This window comes from Triplophysa rosa, linkage group LG10, assembly GCF_024868665.1.
Source record: "Triplophysa rosa linkage group LG10, Trosa_1v2, whole genome shotgun sequence".
Taxonomy (NCBI): Eukaryota; Metazoa; Chordata; class Actinopteri; order Cypriniformes; family Nemacheilidae; genus Triplophysa; species Triplophysa rosa.
The window spans coordinates 17,900,065-17,919,480 of NC_079899.1; the positions used below are offsets into that span (position 1 = coordinate 17,900,065).

Below are 19,416 nucleotides of genomic sequence, written 5' to 3' on the forward strand. Positions count from 1 at the left end.
TATTTCTTATAAACACGTGCGTTTAAAACGGATGTCTTGATTACAAAACGGCACGCGTCCGTGCACTGCTTCTGCTTGTGGCGATGGGATATGTTTTTTCTCGCTGGGTAAATGAGCCGGTACTACGTTCTTTTTTCCTCCGTGGGAAGCCATGATGGCAGTTTGAGAGCGGAGCTGCGGAGCGCCCTGAGGAGAGATGAGTCCCGCAGATAAATCTCACATATTTATACTTCTCCAGCGGCAATCGTTGCATATTTAACACGCGGTAAAGGTGGAGACTGTCACTTGTCATTTTTACGGAACTACATTGACCATCCAGCGACGGCGATGATCATTCGCTAAGAGGAGGGTTTTGGGGGGGGTTTAGCTGTGGTGGCTAGCGGGCGATGCTAGTCGGGAAAGGCTCGCTTGTGTGTTTTCTTCGCGCGGAGATGGAGAGGATTCGCTCCTCTCTTTGGACCTGAACACGGCGCGCGCACCGGACACACAGACTTCTGCCTTATTGTTGTTGTTATTATATCGGATGTGTTCCGGTTTGACCGGACCGCAGGATCTGTGGACCTATTTAGCAGCTCGGAGGACTGCGCGACCAGGAGAGTTGGGCCTGCTGCGCCGGAGCGGATAGAGGCCAGTCTGCGCGAAGCCCTAATCCGGGCCGCTGCGCGAGACCCACCGGGCCAGCCCGCACACATACGTGCACACACCCGGGCGAAAGAGTTACGGAGCCATCCAGAGCAGACGTAACCCCCTTTCTCTCTAACAGTAAACGGGAATAAAACTGAAGTGCTTTGAACTGCTGTCATGGCAATGACCAAAATTAAAGAAATAGTCAGTCGGAATAAGAGGAGGTATCAGGAAGATGGATTCGACTTGGACCTGACATGTATCCTTGGCCATTTGTAATGTGTCCAGGCTTCTTCCTGTATTATTGATCTCTTTTTACATTTTGTAGAATATTTTCCTCAGTCGCGTATTCGCCTGAAATGTCAGGGATATGAGAAGTAAGAATGATGGGTGTGAAATGCACAGTGCCTTTGACGTACCAGCGACGTCTTTTATGCCTTTTTAAATGTTAGGCATAACCTTGCAAGCCTGTACCATCCCTTAAAAACGCTTAGTCACTGTGGTTATATTTTATTTTGAACCTTTTTAGTCCAATACTGGTCAGCTTTCTGGTTTGACAGCTAAATTGCTATAATGGCAGCGTTTTTCCAAGATGAAGGTTCCATCGTGTTTCTATAAGACAGATGCTGTATGTGCTTTTCCCAGCACATCCATGACGTTTATATGCAAAGACCATCAATTAATGCAGGACATCAGTTTCCTGATCAATTCTGCAGATTAAACCAATATGCTTTTATGTATTGACTAATCTGTTCATTCGTTTACAGATTAATGAGTATTAATAATTTAAAGAGATGATGGGTCTGTGCAGTTACATAATGGATCATGTGTGATTCAGCCTCTAGTTAACTGTTCTAACTGTGTTATTCTTAGAAATTCTAAGACAATTGATTTGCAAACACTGGGGGTGCATTTGGTACATCTCATAAAGTCCTCAATGGTGCTGTTTTGGGGAGCAAGTTGGACCAGTTGTAAAGGTGGGTCACCTGACAACCCGAGATGCATAACCCACCATGTTTAATCAGATGTCTTAAGTTCAGGCTGTATGTAACCCGCTTTGTCATCAGATCCATCTGACAATGATTCTAATGGGGTTTTTTTGTATCCATTAAAGAAAATTCAAATGATTCATGTGCAGGTTGATAATCTGTTTATGGCTATAGGACGCACAGCCAAGCAGAACAGAATCTCTGGTGCAGTTAGAGGAAATTCCCTTTTGATTTGAACCCATGACCACGTGTGAATGAGTTATGATAGATCTTTGTTTGCCCTCTCAGATAGACTGCGGCATGACCTCTTCCTCATTCTGATCCGGCTGATATTAAATGTTTTGCATATAGGTGTTTAATGGGCCCCTAGTTTTAGTCATTTGCTTCTGTAAGCCGAGTATGAGCATTTAAACATTTAGGAAATAGTCAAAACTTGAATGTTGGTATTTATAAAAAAAGGCCAAGAGAAGAGGAAAATGCGATTTGTTTTGCAGATTTAGCACCAGCGAGTGTTGGCTTTGTATATTTGAGGAAGTGTGTCAGTTCAGCTGTTAAGACAGTAACTCCTGTCCTGCGAGCGTGAATAAATAGAAAAAGATGTCAAGAATAAGAAGTTGGTGAATCGTAGCTTTTCTAACCCAAAATGCATCATCACCGCTTTGCACTCATTTTGAATTTCTGAAGTGGTGCCCTTTAACTTCAGCTGGTCATTAAGCTGATGATAATTATGGTTGTACTGCATTACTTCTTGGCCTGCCCTCTGGCAATCTGCTGCAGTAAATTTCACCCCTGGTCTGCAAGGCTACACCACTGGTGTGCTGAGCATCCTGGGAAAGTTCAAATGTCACGCAAGCTGTCAGAGCCTGAGGTTCAGCACTCAGTATCTTCATCAGAGACATGCTGATTTAGTTTGCCAAATTGGTAATGTAGACTTTGTTTTCATTTGACACAATTTGTAAGATCAGTTGTTTTCTTGCTGTGTTAAACATTTGTGCCAAGGATATATTTGAACACTTCGAATGGATTATCCTTTTTTATGAACTCTCTATGATTTCTCACACTTTCTCAATCTCATTGGCTCACACCTTAGCATGTTTTCTAAGATTTGTAAGATGTGCGCATGTGATTGAAGTGACAGTGCAGACTGCAGCCATGATCAGAAGGGGTGTTTGGCCTTTTAGCGTTCTGCGTTTAGTTAAACCGCTGGCTTTACTGTGACTAATGTGAGTGTTGCTTAGCTGGCATTGAGATATTGCGTAGCTTATGAGAGATATAGAAAGGCAGGGAATGTGAGGCAGTGCAGTGACCGCCCCTGTTCTGCCGTTTTTAGTCCTGCTTGTCTGAAGACATCACTTAATGGGGACATGTTCGTCATGTAAAGTTTTATTTACTTTGAGCTTTTTGTGTTTAGAATATTATATGTTAACATTCATTAGTGCACAGATGGAAAAGTCTAAATCTGATTATTATGCTGCATCAGCATGCTTTTGTTTGACCTATGTAACCATTTTATACCTGATGATTTTGCTCCATTGCATAAAGGAAACTGTGGGTTTCTCACAGTGCTTTTTTTGCAAAGTGTTTGATGTTGTTGCAAGTCTTTATTACCATGGTGATCTGCACCCATTTTAACTTAAATGAACAGAACTGCACGTTTGCAAGAGATTTGATAAATTATTGATTTTGTTTTTAGGGGAGCATACAGTCTTCTTAAAGGAATAGTTCACCTTCAAAATGAAAATTCTGTCATCATTTACTCAACCTGTTGTAATTTTTAACCCGTGTGATTTTCGTTCTTCTGCAAAACACAGAAGGTGCTATTTTGAAAAATGTTGTTAACCAAAAACCTTTGGTCCCCTATGAATTCTATTGTATGGACAAAAAAACAATGCAAGTCAATGGGGACCAGCAGTTTTACATTTATGCATTTGTCAGGCGCTTTTTTCCAAAGCGACTTGCATTGCATTATACTATACATTTGTTTCCAAGTATGTTCTTTGCTACCAACATTTTTCAAAATATCTTCTTTTGTGTTCTGCAGATGAAAGAAAATCATAAAGGTTTGGAATGACAAGAGGCATGTAACCATACAGAATTTTCATTTTTAAGGTGAACTTTTCCTTTAAAAACAGGTTGTTTTATTTCCTTTATAATACAATGCAAATTTGCCCATGTCTCTTACATGACTGCCTATTGTAATTTGTCCATTCCATATCAGTTGTGAACACGAGCTATTAATCGTTGAAGAAGAATTTAACGGTAGTTGTTATATTTGAGGCAAAAAACGTTTTAAAGGCATTGGGCTAAAAATAAGCGTGACTCATCCAATTAAAAAGCTTCTGGCTTTCCATTCTGACAGCGTGCAGCAGGAAATGAACAGAACAGAGAAGCCCTACTTCTCTCTCTCTCTCTCTCTTTTGGCTGTGTTGTGGTTGAGGTGTGAACCTCCCCCAGAGTATGCACACATCATGGGAGGGAGCACGTAAAGTAGAAATACCTAGTACAGATGCACAGAGAAAAAGAGGAAATGAGAAACGAAATGAAAAGGGAAAAGAACAAGGCTTAGTTTGGAGAGTTATGAGCAGGAAACAAAGCTCTGTCTTTGTGTCATGATGAAGTGTGGGAGTTGTTTTTGAGCGCAGCGGCTGCTCTGTAACCTTTGACCCGGCTGATGTAGGTAAGGATTGTGATGCCCTGGTTTGTGTAGGTGGAGAGCGTGCAGCCACTTTTCTGCCTACGGTCTAACACTTTATAAAATTAAAAGGTCAATGCGTGAGTATGTGTGGTGTTTGACATTTACAACAGTATCTGCATCACGAGTATCCTTTTGTTTTCTATTTGTTGTTTTTGGGGTCTTGATGGAGTTTGTTGAGAACTTGCAGCATGATCTGATTTTGAGACCTGATGCAAGTTGCTTTTTCGCCCGTGCAAAATGTATTTTTCCTCTTTAGACTGGATTTTGCATCAGCGCTCTTCCACTGAGATCTCCCGTGAACATAGTTCCTGGTGGATTAATAGCAAAGGTTTCACATTCAAACATTTGTTGTGACTTTATTCTACATACCGTTGTAATAATGTGCGTGTTTGTTTTGTTCCCTTTTGTTTTTGCAAGTGTGTAGTGCATTTAGGTCCTTGTGTTCCTTAACTATCATGTTAGATATATATCCAAATATTATTGCCATGGGCTTCCCAGCCGAACGGTTGGAGGGGGTGTACAGAAACAACATTGATGATGTGGTGCGGTAAGTCCAGCTGCAGAAAGAAACTTTAGACATAGATGGATGTCTCTATCTCTCCATTGCTCTCTCTCTCTCCATTTTTTGTCTCTTTTTTTCTTTGTGGATAGCCCCTGTGCCCAATCCAGTACCTCAGAGATGATGTATTTTTGTAGGCTAACCCGGAAGTAATTGCCGTGCTGGTTCCCTCGACCGAAAGCCTATGCACAGACCTTGTTTCAGGCGATTTACCAAAAACCCATTCAAAAAACCCATAGACTTTGGGTCGATTGAACCGGACATTTTAAAATGCTAACTCGTTTCCGGGGTTTGCATACAAAAAAAACATCATCTCTGAGGTACTCCATTCTGATTCTCATTTTAATTATATAGCTTTTTTACTTTGTCTTGAACCGACTCATAAGCATAAATGTTCCATATGTACGAAATATTGTTTTCAAAGTTAATTTTGCTGTCCAACAAAAGAAACTCATATTTGGATGACCTTCTGCAGTGTGAACACAGCCTCACATCACACTCCCTTTTTCTCTCTTTTTTGTGTTTGCTCTGTTTTTTTTTAGCATTGTTGATTTGATATTTATTAATGTAATATATGCATGGCTTGTTTGGATTCTTACTGATGCACACAGAATCACAATGATTTTACCTATTTTTACTGTTGTCCATAATAAGTTATAGTGACTCATTTACCAGCCGATATAAAGTGCTTGCTTGTGGCTGTTTCTAGGCAAGAAAGTACACTTGCAGACATTTCCATTTTTCTCATAGTTGATGTTTTTGGCCTAGGTTTCTGGACTCCAAACACAAGAACCGTTATAAAATCTATAACTTGTAAGTATTTGGTCCCATTCGAATGCATGAAAGGGTTAATATGCGAAAATCAGAGACTCATAACTGATAAATTCTGTGCTTTTTCAGATGTGCCGAACGACACTATGATGCTACAAAATTCAACTGTAGGGGTAAGCATGCATTTTTTCCTGTCACCTTTTTAAAGAGTAAATATTCCTTGATTTTTAAGGTCCTATTTTGGTTCATGGAGTGTCCAACAACAAGATTACGTACATACAAGGTGTAAAAACACTATTATTTTGTTAAAATAGGCAGTTTTTCTTACCTTACTTCTTGACTGACTCTCGAATGATTCGTTCGGCGAATCTTCCGTCTAATCCCCTCCTTTCCGCCAGCCTACTCTGATCTGATTGGTCAGATGGTCTAGACTGCTGTAATTGTTACAGTGTTTAAAGGGGGAAGAGTGAAGTTTTCGCATGCAGTCCTAGCAAAACGTAGGCAGGACTATATGTAGTGACGTAAATTCGCAGCGGTTCGCGAATCGGACTAGGGCGCGACTCGTTTGTGTGATTCAGAGTCGACTCCCTTTTTTCCAAGCCAATAACTTTATTCATTCACCTTCACCTTGGCAGACTGCTTACATTCACACATGGCAAACATTACACACTGCATGAAATGTAATTTACATGATCTCGTAATATGTACTCTTTAATACATTATCTGTTACTGTCTGCTAAGTGGAGCTTGGTTTGGTGGTAATCAGTAGTGAAACTGGAACTAGGATTAATTGTTCTTTTTTTATATATATTGATAAATTTAAGATCCTTTAAATCCATTTTGTCAGGTTTGGTGTTGAACTGCATGTAGTCTTTGCACGTTAACACCTAAACTGAAGTTGTAGTTTCTTAGCTTGACTTTGGTTGTCTGTGGGTGATCGTTTTGTGGGTTATATTATTATACAGTATATAGAGTGAATCTTGACAGTCCACCCAACACACTTTGCTGTCATATTTCTTAACCTAAGGGGACAACTGAAACTCTTATAATGAAGAATAACTTACGTTTATAAAAAAATGTACGTATGTATTGAGTTGCAGAAGCTTCTGCCATAAAAACACTAACTAGCAGTTCTGCTCAAGAATAGCACATTTTAGTCATTGACATGCTTTCTTGTAGCTATAATTTGAGTACTCTTACACATAAAATGTAACGTTTGAATGCCTACAAGCTTTGGATAAAAGAGCCTGCAAGTTGCATAACTCTAAACCGTCCTCTTGTGAATCATTCTGATCTTTCATAAATGAATATTAAGGTGATAGATCCTGAATGTCTTGAGTACGGAGTCTTGCATCTTTGTGTCTTTTTTTAGTGGCACAGTATCCATTCGAAGACCACAACCCACCTCAGATGGAATTAATAAAGCCTTTCTGTGAGGATCTGGACCAGTGGCTGTCAGAGGACGAGAACCATGTCGCCGCCATCCACTGTAAGGCCGGCAAGGGTCGCACGGGGGTCATGATCTGTGCCTACCTTTTGCATCGCAAGAAGTTTTCAGAGGCGCAGGAGGCACTGGACTTTTATGGGGAAGTTAGGACCAGAGATAAAAAGGTACAAAACAGTTTGCTTCTGCATTTTTTTGTCGATGTGAAACTGCCACGTGTTTTATTGTATGCATGTGTTATATTTAGTGCTGCATGTTTAAGGCATTTACATTTTTGTAATTGTAAGGATTAGTAAAAAGTTATGTTTTTGGTTTACATTTATTTTTAATGAGCCCTTACTTTTTATTTTAGGGGGTAACCATACCCAGCCAGCGCAGGTATGTGCATTACTACAGCTATCTGTTGAAGAACAAGCTGGACTATAAACCCGTCGCCCTCCTCTTCCATAAGATGGTTTTCCAGACTCTGCCTATGTTCAGAGGTGGCACCTGCAGTAAGTTTTATTTAGCCGTTTACGGACATCCTTATATGCATGTTTAAGACAAATATAAAAGGCTTTTTTCTGCCTGTAGAACATCCGCAGATGTTTTGAAAGTTGTTTGATGAAACACACCTTGTTCTGCTCTCATGTGGGGCTGTAGATGCTTTCACAAAGTGAAAACCACACTCAAGTACCAAAATCTAATATCATACCTGCAAACTAGTTGCTTTTTGGTGAAATTTGCCGTTTTGAATCAAAATAGGTCATTTATGTGATTCGTGTAAATCCAAATCGTTTTTTTTTTATTCGTTTTTTCATTTTTTTCCGTGGGGGATCTTAGGCGTCTATTCTTTGGTCCAGCACCTGGATTCGTTTGGCCAACCAGAATCAAGATAACAGCTAGGGCTGCAGCTATCGATTATTTTAGTAATCGAGTATTCTACTGATTTTCCGTCGATTAATCGGGTATTCGGATAATAAGTACGTTTTCTTTATTAAAGAGCAATACTAAATATACAAGAGAAAATAAGACAGGTCTCTTAAAATGAGCAACTAATTTGTTTCCTTTTTAGAAAAATTTTCATATTTATTGCTGAAATTGTATACATTCATATCTGTGAAAACTAAACCCATTTACTACATTCCATTGCCATATTACATTCAAAATGCAATATAGGCCTAATACAAATGTATAAATATGAAATATTAATAAAAATAGAAAGAATAATTTCAAAGGTAAACAACTAACTTCAGCGTATGCATGATGCATTTAGTTTATCTAAATTAGTTTTAATTTCTTTTTTTAATATTAAATAGTAATATATTTGTCCACATAAAAATACCGAGTTAATCTGACTTTTATTTTGGCAGGTCGTCGGAAGACGCTTATTTTTTAGGGCGTTAGCTTCACTCAGTAAAATGTGCTGAAGTAAACTCTCAGAGCAGCTCTGGAGATTAAGTTCATGTCCTCATTCAGCGCAGACGCAGACAAATTCATGAGCGTCACACGTGTAGCACGTTAAACTGTGCAGTTCATTCACTCAGAACAGACAGATGACGTGTAAATAACAGGATTCGGCATCCACAAGTCCGCATGTAGTTTTATGGACTCAATGCAGCCAGAAAACAAGTTTTACTCGAAAAATAGATTAAAACCAAGTAAAATAGCAGTTCACCATTTCAATAAGCGATCACTTATTTATCAGCATGAGACATGCGTGTGAACAGACTAACATGCGTGTGTCTCACGGTTAATGCGTAAGACTTGAGAGCCCTGTAACAAAGTTAAGCAGACTGTGTGTTAGTAATAAGGGTCCGTGGGGAAACGCAGTGCTCCGTGTGTACTGTAGTTAAATGGATTAAACGAGGCTTCGAGGCAACACAAATTGCCTCGATGATTTTTTGTATTCGAATAACTCGAGTTACTCGAGAAATCGTTTCAGCCCTACTAACAGCATAGTATTTTTTAGGTCCTTGGGCCAACCAGAATCAAGAAAACAGCATCGTCTCTTTTTGGTCCTTGGGCCAACCAGAATCACGCGTTCTAAACGTCATGTTCGCGCCTGTGAAAAGCATTGCTGAAAGGGACGAACGCATAGTGTCGTCTCGGATAAAGAGAAAATGGCGTTGATATTTATTATTCAGTTCACCCGTGTGATCGAAACGGCTATGTTATGAGAGATAGTTGCCAGTCTCCCTTTCGAAATTCCACTTCTAGAGCTCTGCCCTTCTAAGTGAGTAAGGCACTTGGGTGCGATTGATATTCGTCCGAAGTTTCAGTCGCAGAAGCTGTAGTTTACAGATGATATTTGATCATTATTTACAGATTCGCTTTTATAATACATTAATCCGCGCGAAATACTTTTGTATTGCTTGTATCTATCTGCTTTTTAACTTTCATTATTATGAAAGCTCTTAATAACAATTTTTTTTCTTTTTGAGCTCATGCTGCATTCCCACCAGATGTGAATGAAGCGTTAAGCGCGAGTGATTTACATGTTAAGTCAATGCAAAGACGCGATAGACATCCTGCGGTGCGAATGAGGCGGCACGAATTGAGCGTTTCGGGCAAGTTGAAAATTTTGAACTATAATATTCGCGCCGCATTAACCAATCAGGAGCTTGCACTAGTAGTGACGTGATTATGACGTAGCGAGCGGAGGCAGAAATCCGAAACAACAATGGAGGACAAAATCATCGTCGCTGTATGTGGATACCCGGAGCTGTACGATACATCTTCTTACTTTTATCGAAACGAAAGGAATAAAAAGGATCTTGCTTGGAAGAAAGTGAGTGAGGAGGTCGGACAATCAGGTAAGTCTCAACAAAATCCATGTCAGCCGTTTCGCAACGAGACTGGAGCCACCTGGCAGAAGCCCCTCCCATGACGCGAATTCGCATCTGTTGAGAAGTGAATTTTACGCGAATGAAGCGAGTAAACTCAAAATGTTCAAGCGTCCAACTACGAGCGAATAGCGCGATTTACCGCGTCTGATGTGAACGCTCAGTTATAACTCGCATCAATCAATCTCTTAATAACTCTTTTAACATCAGTCCCATACTTTATTTTCTCAATCCTGCATGTTTTAAAACCAAAACGTCAGACGCGAAAGCGCTTTGCTTCCGATGGACATCCTTTGTATTAGGAAAGACTTAGAATGGTGCACCTCTCAGAAAACATAGACAAATAAAGATCATTTTAGATGTTTAATTACGACTTGGAGCATTTGGATCGCGAGACGAGGGCAATGCATTTATTTTTTTATGAAAATCTCAAATTCGACCAAATCCATATTTTTCCTGTAGCACAAAATTATTGTCATGTGATTAGCTGCTGCTCCATAGGTGTCATGTGGTGCACTTGAAAAACTTGTCCAGGCCAAAAGACCTTCAGAAAATGACAATTTGTTGACAATGTTCTTTATATTATGTAGGATGATTTTATGTAAAAAACAGCAAATCACAAAAATACTTGAGCTGGGTTTTCACAGACTGGGTCACATTTGTGTTTCTACTCTATATGAAGCCTTTGCTCTGTTCCTAACACTCTAACACTCATCAGTACTCTGGCTTTCTCTGTTCCTGTTTTTTCTTGATAAATTCTCCTGAGGGCTCTATTCATATCGACTCCTGTACCACACACTCTCGTGCGTCACAGAATTGTAATGTAATTGTTTCCCACTCCCCCATTCGTATGTAGTGTGCTCGTGTATGTTCAGTTCACATCAATGGACCTGTGCACCACAGCCAGACTGAACGCCAACCCCAAATGCACCCTGCCATTTTTGGGAAGTTTTTCATCATTCAAAATCAGTACCAAAAGTAATGATTTAATCACAGAACTCCCATGATTCAGAGTTTGTATTTTCCGGTGTGCGTGTTGAGTGTGGCTGTCGGACTGGGCCAGTGTGGTGCAGCCGGGCTCCTGACCGGGATGATGGTGGTGGTGGTGGTATTAATCTTCTTTTCTTTCACTAAGGGGACAGTACTGTTAAAAACAGGAGTGAGGTGAATCCCCAGGGCTTCAAGAAAGGCAGCTGGCACTGGGGTAAAACAGCATTACTTTACTACCACTGTTTAGGGAAAGGTCTTCCAATGTTCAATAGGCCCTGCCTTGTAGTGCATTCAGTACAGTTCAGTACAGACCCGGTGCCTTGAAAATAAAGTAGAAAGATCTCAACTTTGACCTTAAAATGGCGCTAGACTTTTTAGTGAACAAAACCATACTTTACAAATACACTTGTAACCCTTAGGTATAACCCATAGATTTATTTGAAGCACATGCATCTGCCTTTTCACATTTAAGTCTTCCGTGTAAAATCAAATACTTTGCATGGAAATGGCCAGAACGTTTATTCATACTGTACAATATAACATCATATCTACCCTAGTGTTATTTAAAAGAAGCTCCCTGTTAAAACGGGTTTTTCGCAGCAGAAATGGGTCTCAGGTCTTCTTTGCTGGCTGACTGTGCTGGGTGCATGCAGTGGTCGGGCTTCTGGTTTTGTGAGGTTTTAGGTGTTTGTTCTGCTTTCTTTCTCTCTCCTTCTGCATCAACCCCGTTCCTAATCACTGACTTGCCTTAACTGATGATGTCAGAGCTGGGGGTGGAGTTATTTCACTTGATAATTAACACTGTTTACCTTTCTTTTTTCCTTTTCTTCAAAACATCCTTTGCGCTGCATTTGCTTATTTCCCATAATGTTGTTTTCATTGGTGTCTGTTTTTTTCCATTTCATCTTCGCTTTCTTCCCGTTTCCATCGCTTTCTCACTCTCTCCATCTCTCTCAAACAGACCCTCAGTTCGTTGTGTATCAGTTGAAGGTAAAAATCCACACGTCGAATCCGGCCCACACACGAAGGGAAGAAAAGCACATGATCTTTGAGTTCCCTCAGCCTCTTCCTGTTTGCGGCGACATCAAAGTGGAATTCTTCCACAAACAGAGCAAGATGATGAAGAAGGTGAGAACTGTTACCTTTTACCCGCAATGACACGTCATACCACATGCGTTGTAAAGGGTCATTGCCATGGCAGCAGGGAGGTGTTGCCTTCTGGTGGTTAGTGGTTTTCCTTTTGTTTTACATCTCTGTTCGATTCAGCAGCTTTACCATTGTTTTAGACAAAAATTTCAGTTATTTTATTCCAACAAAGCACGTCTGTCCTATGTCTGTTTCTGAGTGCTATATAAATGTGTTTATAAGCGCAGTTGTTGGAATGTGTATTTGTGTTTGTAAACACTTGCTATTTATGGCCATCAAATGCTCAAATGTTAACCTTTGCTGTGTGCTTGTGTGTGTGCGCAGGATAAAATGTTCCATTTCTGGGTAAACACGTTCTTCATCCCGGGTCCTGAGGAAGCTGGGGAGAAAGTGGAGAACGGGTCAGTGGTCAATGACGTGGACAGCCTCTCCTCTCAAAGCCAGAGCTCTCCGGCAGAGAGGGAGAGGGAACGAGACAAGGAGAGAGGGGTCTTCGGAGGAGGACTTGAAAAAGTGTCAGAAAGGGGAGGAGAGAGAGCGGCAACGGCAGACAGAGATAAAGACTACTTGATACTGACCTTAACGAAAAACGACCTTGATAAGGCCAACAAAGATAAAGCTAACCGATATTTCTCACCCAACTTCAAGGTGAGTTGCAGTAGATTTTAGCTGCTGTTCTTCTGGGACCAATGAGAGTTATTTTAACATGCCTCATTTAACCGCTACTATGATCTGAGCAGTTGATTGATTAGAATCATGTGTTTGCTCATTGTCTCTGTTGGGCTTCTTGGGAGAGGGCATCAGTAAATGCTGTCATGCTGTTATTTGCATCCAGTTTTTTTTCTCATTTTACACGAAGTTAATAGCATTTAAAGAATGTTGGTTTTCTCAATTTGAAACAATGTCGTTGTCAGGCAGAAACCTAAGATCTCCATATTTCATTTCTCTTTCATAAATCATTTCTATTGGTCACCCTTCATATTTTCTTGCAAATTTTATAAATATCTAAAGATGCTATGTGTAGGGATGCTCATTTCGGTTCATATTCATGTTTCACATTCATATATTTATGTCATGTCTAAAAGAAGGCAGGGAAACCATGGGTCGTGCCGTTTTTTCCTCCTTTCCAAAGCGCACGAGAGGCTGCCGTTAAGGCTGTTGTTAAGCATCCATGAGATAAGTTTATGTAAAGGATAAATTGATTGCTAGCACCGAAATTCCCTTGCAGTAGCTCTGCTATTAGCTTTGCTTTGCTGAGCTTCATTTCGCTGCGGTGTAGACACGCCGGGAATACCGAGAATGTTGTGAGCGTGATTGTCGTGAGCGTGATTGTCGTGTGTCTACATTTAAAACAAACTTGAGTTTGAGCAAGGCTGCCAGTGACGCACTCCTTTTGGAGGAGTAAAGCCCTGACAAATGAGACCTCAACAATCAGATGAATTGCACTTGTCCAGTTTTGTCAAGTGGTTTGCGTGATCAGATTTTAATCTGTATCGAAAACGTTTCGGAGGGCATTTACACCTGGTCGCATGCGTCTCCACACTCCTTGAGTTAACACATGTGGGCCTATAGCATATTTTTCTAAACTAAAAGACATGTATGATTTAATAGTTATTTAAAAACGTAGGCTATTATTGAATTATTATTATTAAAAAATTACTACCAATATTATTTAACTTAATAAAATAAAAGTGCCTTTTAAATCGTTTAACTGATAGTATTAATCAGTCAAAATATTTACTATCGGTTAACAGTTAAACGGTAAATATGAACATCCCTAGCTGTGTGTATTATTAAGCAGGATCTAATGACAGAAATGCAATATAATATACAGCACTGTCTTCGGAGGTTTATAAAGATCTTACATAATGAAGCGTTATGTTTTTATTACCTTAGAATGAGCTATTTCTATCTACTTATACCACGGGTCCTCTTACAAGGAATTCACCATGTTGTTTCTACAGTAGCCCTAAACAAACAAACTGCTCTAAGGAGCACGTTTCGTAAACACGTTATCTCATTCAGCAAAGAAGAGAAAACGGGACGACGTCTTAGTCCTGTGTCAGCCGCCGTAGTGCTCCTAAAGGGAGGGGTGTAGTGAAACGTTGGTTGCAATTCACCCCCTCACCATAGACGGCGCTAAGATATCCGCATTGCTCTTTTAACTAATAAAAACGATTTAAAAAACTTGCCAACTGTGACACGTTATTTGATTATTTAAAAATCTATTTCCTGAAAAAGTAGACATCACTTGGCTAGCTATAAAATAGAGTAATGTTTCAATAACCCACTATTGTGGACCTTTTCACTCATAGAATAAATTAATAATTGTTGGCGAAAATGTGCATTTCTTCAATGTCATTGGTAATTGAAAACTCCACAGCTTTAGGTCTCAGTAAAAGACAACTACAGTTTTAGGCCATTTTTTTCTTCAGTTGTGATCCATGTTTGATGAGCCATGTTTCAATGTTGCTGGTATTATGTACTGTTTGTATTACCCTGCTTGGGCATCTCCAAAGCTTTGATTTCTTTCATAGGCTGAAAATAAATATTTTTATATATTGTATTACTCAGTATTGTTGTATGGAATTGTATAAAGGCTTATCACACTTACAGACACGATGATGTGCTAAACCTGATGTAAGCTTATATCACAGAATTGCTGATGTTTAGTTCAACATCACTTTAGTGAGTGATATTGCTCAGTTGTGTTTATATATAATGTTAGTGAAAGCCAGACAATCCCAGTTATGTGCTGATGAAAATCTGTCAAGCTGTTTTTTCTGTGTATAGTAACACGCCCCTTTGTTTTACGCTCCTTTTTTTGTCTTTTTTTTCCAGGTGAAGTTGTACTTCACCAAAACCGTTGAGGAGCTCTCAAACTCAGAAGCGAGCACTTCGACCTCTGTCACCCCAGATGTGAGTGACAACGAACCCGATCACTACAGATATTCCGACACCACTGATTCCGATCCGGAAAATGAACCTTTCGATGAGGAACAGCACGCACAGATAACGAAAGTCTGAAAACTTTTTTGGCATCTGCACACGTTTGCTTGCAAACAAACATTACGGACAAAACCAAGAGAACCCAACCAACACCAGTTAAATAAAACAAGGAGAAAACTTGAAAACAAACTGAAGAGAAAAGGACCCTCCCTCTCCAGGCCTTCGACAGCTCTCGGACAGTTTATGTCATGTCAGATGCCATCGATTGAAATATCCTGACCAATATATTGTTTTACTTCATTTTGATTGATGATGTTCTCGTGTGGAAAATGACTCAGTCTCTTGAGGTGGACGGGAGGGTCCTGTAGCTAGTCTGTGTATATAAAATCCCTTTTTGTGTCAGAGACGATAAAAATCTAGGCAATCAGGCGAGGAGAGGGGAGGGGAGGCAGAGCAGACCACACATCTCTCCTTCTCCCTGTCTTTACCCAGGCCAGTGCTGCAATCAATCTCTTTCCCTCGCTCTTCCCCTCCTTACTGTGAATGCTTCTTGTGCTGTCTGCAGGCGCTAAGACCCTTGACCCCTCTCCTGCGCAGTGTTTGCTGGGATACGTAGTCCTTCAGGCTGTTGTACAAAGGCTGCGGTGTACCCCCACTGTGTATAACGATAAATTATGCAGAAAAACACGACATCCCATGTACTTGTCGATGTTTTTTTCTTTATTTTTTCTTTTTTATCCTAAGATAATAAAAAATATAATACACGAAAGCGCAGGGAACCAGTGTTTGCAATAATGTTAACACTCAACATTTAAAGGACAAATTGGTGTGCATGTCATTGGAGTCAGTGTCCATGTTTAATAAATGCTATATGATGTGTTTTTATTAAAACAGAAGTGTCAGAACTCTTAAACGGTCGTCTGAAATCTATTTTCGAACACAGTTGAAGACCTCAAGCTGCCATTGTGGTGTTTTTCCTTGTTCATTTTTGGACATCCAGGTTCACATTTTTAAGCATGTTAGAAAGCACTTGCACCATTGGGTGAATATTTGTGAGCATGGCGAGTGTGCTTTTTTACAGTTAAAACTGTAAAATTTCTGTGCACATAGCTGTACTTGACCGTGGCGGTGGATCGTAAATACGTACATGGCAACTCATGATTGGTCACTTATAAGTTGCTATGGTAACTCTGTTGCTTCTCAATAGTTGTATACATTTTAGGGTTGGGATTCAAAATGACTTTAATCAGAATTACTTCAGATACATTTTGTCGTTGACTATAATGTAATATTTTATATAACGTGAAATGGGATATTCTATAGGATTTCCTGGTTAAAGATATTTTTAGCTTCACATAAATCATTCAGAGCCCCTTGCTGGGTTCAGGCACAGCACTTGAGTGATTTGAATCTGACATTTGCAGCTATTTAGGGCTTTTTGTTTTATTACAGGAAAATGTCAAGTGACAATTGAGTCATTAGAGCTACACAGTCTCTAGATGGTTAATCTTAGCTTGTGTGGAGCATAAAGTGCATAGTTGTCCAGCTCTAATGCGGTTTCTTCATGTATGTGGTTTTACTACAGTCACAAGATTCATTTTAGCCTCTCTAATCTCATAACAAAGACATTATATATGTAATGTTTCTCTTTCCACCCCTTCCTTTTCTCCTTTTGATTTTTTCCACCTCTACAGCTCTCTTCATACACTGCAGTACGTCTCCCTTGGTGTCGATAAAAACATCAAACTAAACTTACACCCACTAATGATGGAGACTGGAACCGTTCCGCTTCAATGTAATTGGTTGCCCGTTGGGGAGTCATAGAAACGGATCCTGAATGACCAATGAGGTGCTTGTCCTCCTCTGTCGGCAAGCACAGTTTCTGTTTCATCAGAGGTTCAGTCACCCTAAACAGATGCGTCTCTGGTTTACAACTTAAAACTTCCTGCTGATGCAATGCAATGACAATCTAGCAACCGTTGTGCTTTGTGTGAAGGTCTCGTGCACATCTCATTTCGAGAGCTGCTTTTTACAATTATTTGACTTAACTGTGGAAAGTCATTTGATTCGGTTATAATATTATTTTATGTATTTCTCCACAATAATGTGTGTGTGTATGGGTAGCTGACGAATAAATCATACATGTGTTCTGTGATGTGACCTAGCAAAAATGTAGAAAACAAACTGTTAATATTAAATTGTTTTATATTATTAATATTTATATTTATCATACAAAATGGAGATATTTATCTTTATTCGTTTTTTTCTACATTTTGGCCGTTACATCATAGGACAAATTTGCATATTAGTCAACAACATATGAAGAGTTTAATTCCAAAATGAGAACTCCGTTTGGAAAAAATTCAAATATCATGTTTTTTATTGTGCATTCGAATTAAAATCGATCAAACTGCAGTTGGTTTGTTTTGATGTAAGCCATAATAACTAAAAAAAATGCAGCCAACTTAACACAATAAAACACAATAAAAACATGATAACAATAAAAAATATGATTTTTGAACATTTAAAAAACAGAGTTATCTCTTTTTGGAAATAAACTCTTCATATGTATGTGTGTATATGTGATTCTAGTTCTCATGCTAGAAAGCTATCGACTAAACTTCACAATCCTTTCTACACTATTGGGCAAAAATCGAATCTGTTAAGAATTTGCCGTTGGAGCACAGATGTGCTATGTTTGGATTAGACCAAGAATGAAACAGGAAGTGGGGATTAGATGGCTTGGGTGGCAGGTTCTGCATTTCTTAAAGGAGCAACGCAAAGAGAAATAGTGGGGTGGACGTTTACCCCAGAGCAAGTATAGCTGTAACTTTTCATAGAAGGGAAAGCTCATCCAAAAATGAAAGTTATGTCATTTACTCACCATCATCTCATGCCAAATCTTCAATTCTTCTGCAGAGCACAAAAGATATTTTGAAGAACATTGGTAACCAAACAACATCAATCCCCATTGACTTCTATTGTATGGACACAGACACACAGACGTTATTCAAAATATTCTTATTGTGCTCAACAGAAGAAAGTCATATAAAGGTATTGAATGATATGAGGGATGCCTAAATGATGACTGAATTTGTATTAAATTTGTATTGTATCTCTTCAAAAGAAAAACATTGGTTTGTATGTTTGTGTGTAGCACATTAACTTTGTGGTCTCTAAAAGAATAATTCAACACTACTAAATTTCTCAACAGTCATCAGGTGACCCACTTGTACATGTGTAAGAACAAGTCTGCCAGATGTGACACTAAAGGCCAAGAATTTGCAGTGTATCAACATTTGTTTTCTGCGAGTGTGTGTATGCTCTTTCATTTTAAAGAGTGGTTGATTAGACAGAAACCCAAGAGGAAAGGAATAGAGGATTATGCCGTGTTTTCCCCTAGACGGTCAGCCATGCTAGACCGGGCTAACATCCATTACAGCCAAATTAATACAGGTCTCAGATAACAGGCACCAACACTTCTCATATCAGCGCCGAGGAGTGTGTCCTCTCGGTGAACCCGGCTTACTGTCACACATCTCATACACTCACAAAGGCAATCATAAAGAGGTTTAAAATGGCTTTAGCACTGACCCCAGATTATCAAAACCTCTCAGAAACCTTCTCCGTCTTTGTAGGCATGACGCATTAACACATCATGATTCAAACATGCACTCATACTAATACCCAATGACAGACACACTCGGGGAGAATGATAACAGCATCACCGCGCCACTTTACCAGCTTTACGTTTTTTAAAGCCAAAAAACATCTGCGCAAGCTGATGGATGTAGAGAACTTTATGAAAATATAACAATCATGGCAGGAATTAAAGGAACTAGGATTTATATTGCTGCTCAGTGTCTGAGAAAGTCTTTAAGCTTCAAATAGATATTAGAAAGACTGATGGTCACAGAATTAAGTTCTTGGACCCAAGACTCTATTTTTTTCTGGTCTTTCTGTCTTTTTTTCTTGTCGCGTAGGCAAACAGCTTTATCTGACAGTTCCTTATTTCAGTGTGCCGGCCGAAAAGGACAAAAAGAAAGTGGTGACAGCTGGCTGAGGTGAGAGGGAAGCTAGGTCTTGTGGTTTTTATATCACCATACAGTATTGCTACATGTGCAAAGGGGTGAGAAATCTCTGAATGTGCTCGGCTTATGGCATGCAGACGTGCTAGTTATTCTGTATGAGAGGAACGTTGGTAGATTACAGTAATTGCATATTTCTTCCTTTAATATGAACAATTTCACACATTTCTATTGTTGATATAAAACTAAATAAACATGTTATTTGGGTAATTGTGCATGAATGTAAAAAATGTGCATAACTGTAAAAATGAAATGTGTTGGAGTGTGTCTGTGTGTTGTTCTCTGGTGCCATCTGCCAGTAACAGCAGATATAAACTTCCCATAATACACAGCAGG

General features: G+C 39.5%; 1 protein-coding gene across 2 annotated transcripts; it reads left to right on the plus strand.

Moving 5' to 3' along the window:
• Nucleotides 1–116: 116 nt before the first annotated feature.
• ptena (phosphatase and tensin homolog A) lies at nt 117–15,905 on the plus strand. 2 transcript variants are annotated; one of them, XM_057343707.1, is made up of 10 exons: nt 117–883; nt 4,771–4,855; nt 5,636–5,680; nt 5,768–5,811; nt 7,011–7,249; nt 7,435–7,576; nt 11,043–11,111; nt 11,859–12,025; nt 12,368–12,691; nt 14,885–15,905. In XM_057343707.1, the coding sequence occupies exons 1-10, from the start codon at nt 802–804 to the stop codon at nt 15,068–15,070; spliced, it is 1,383 nt and encodes a 460-aa protein (XP_057199690.1). In that variant the 5' UTR covers nt 117–801; the 3' UTR covers nt 15,071–15,905. The 2 variants fall into 2 exon arrangements, with proteins under 2 accessions (XP_057199690.1, XP_057199691.1); XM_057343708.1 differs by lacking the exon at nt 11,043–11,111.
• Nucleotides 15,906–19,416: the final 3,511 nt, after the last annotated feature.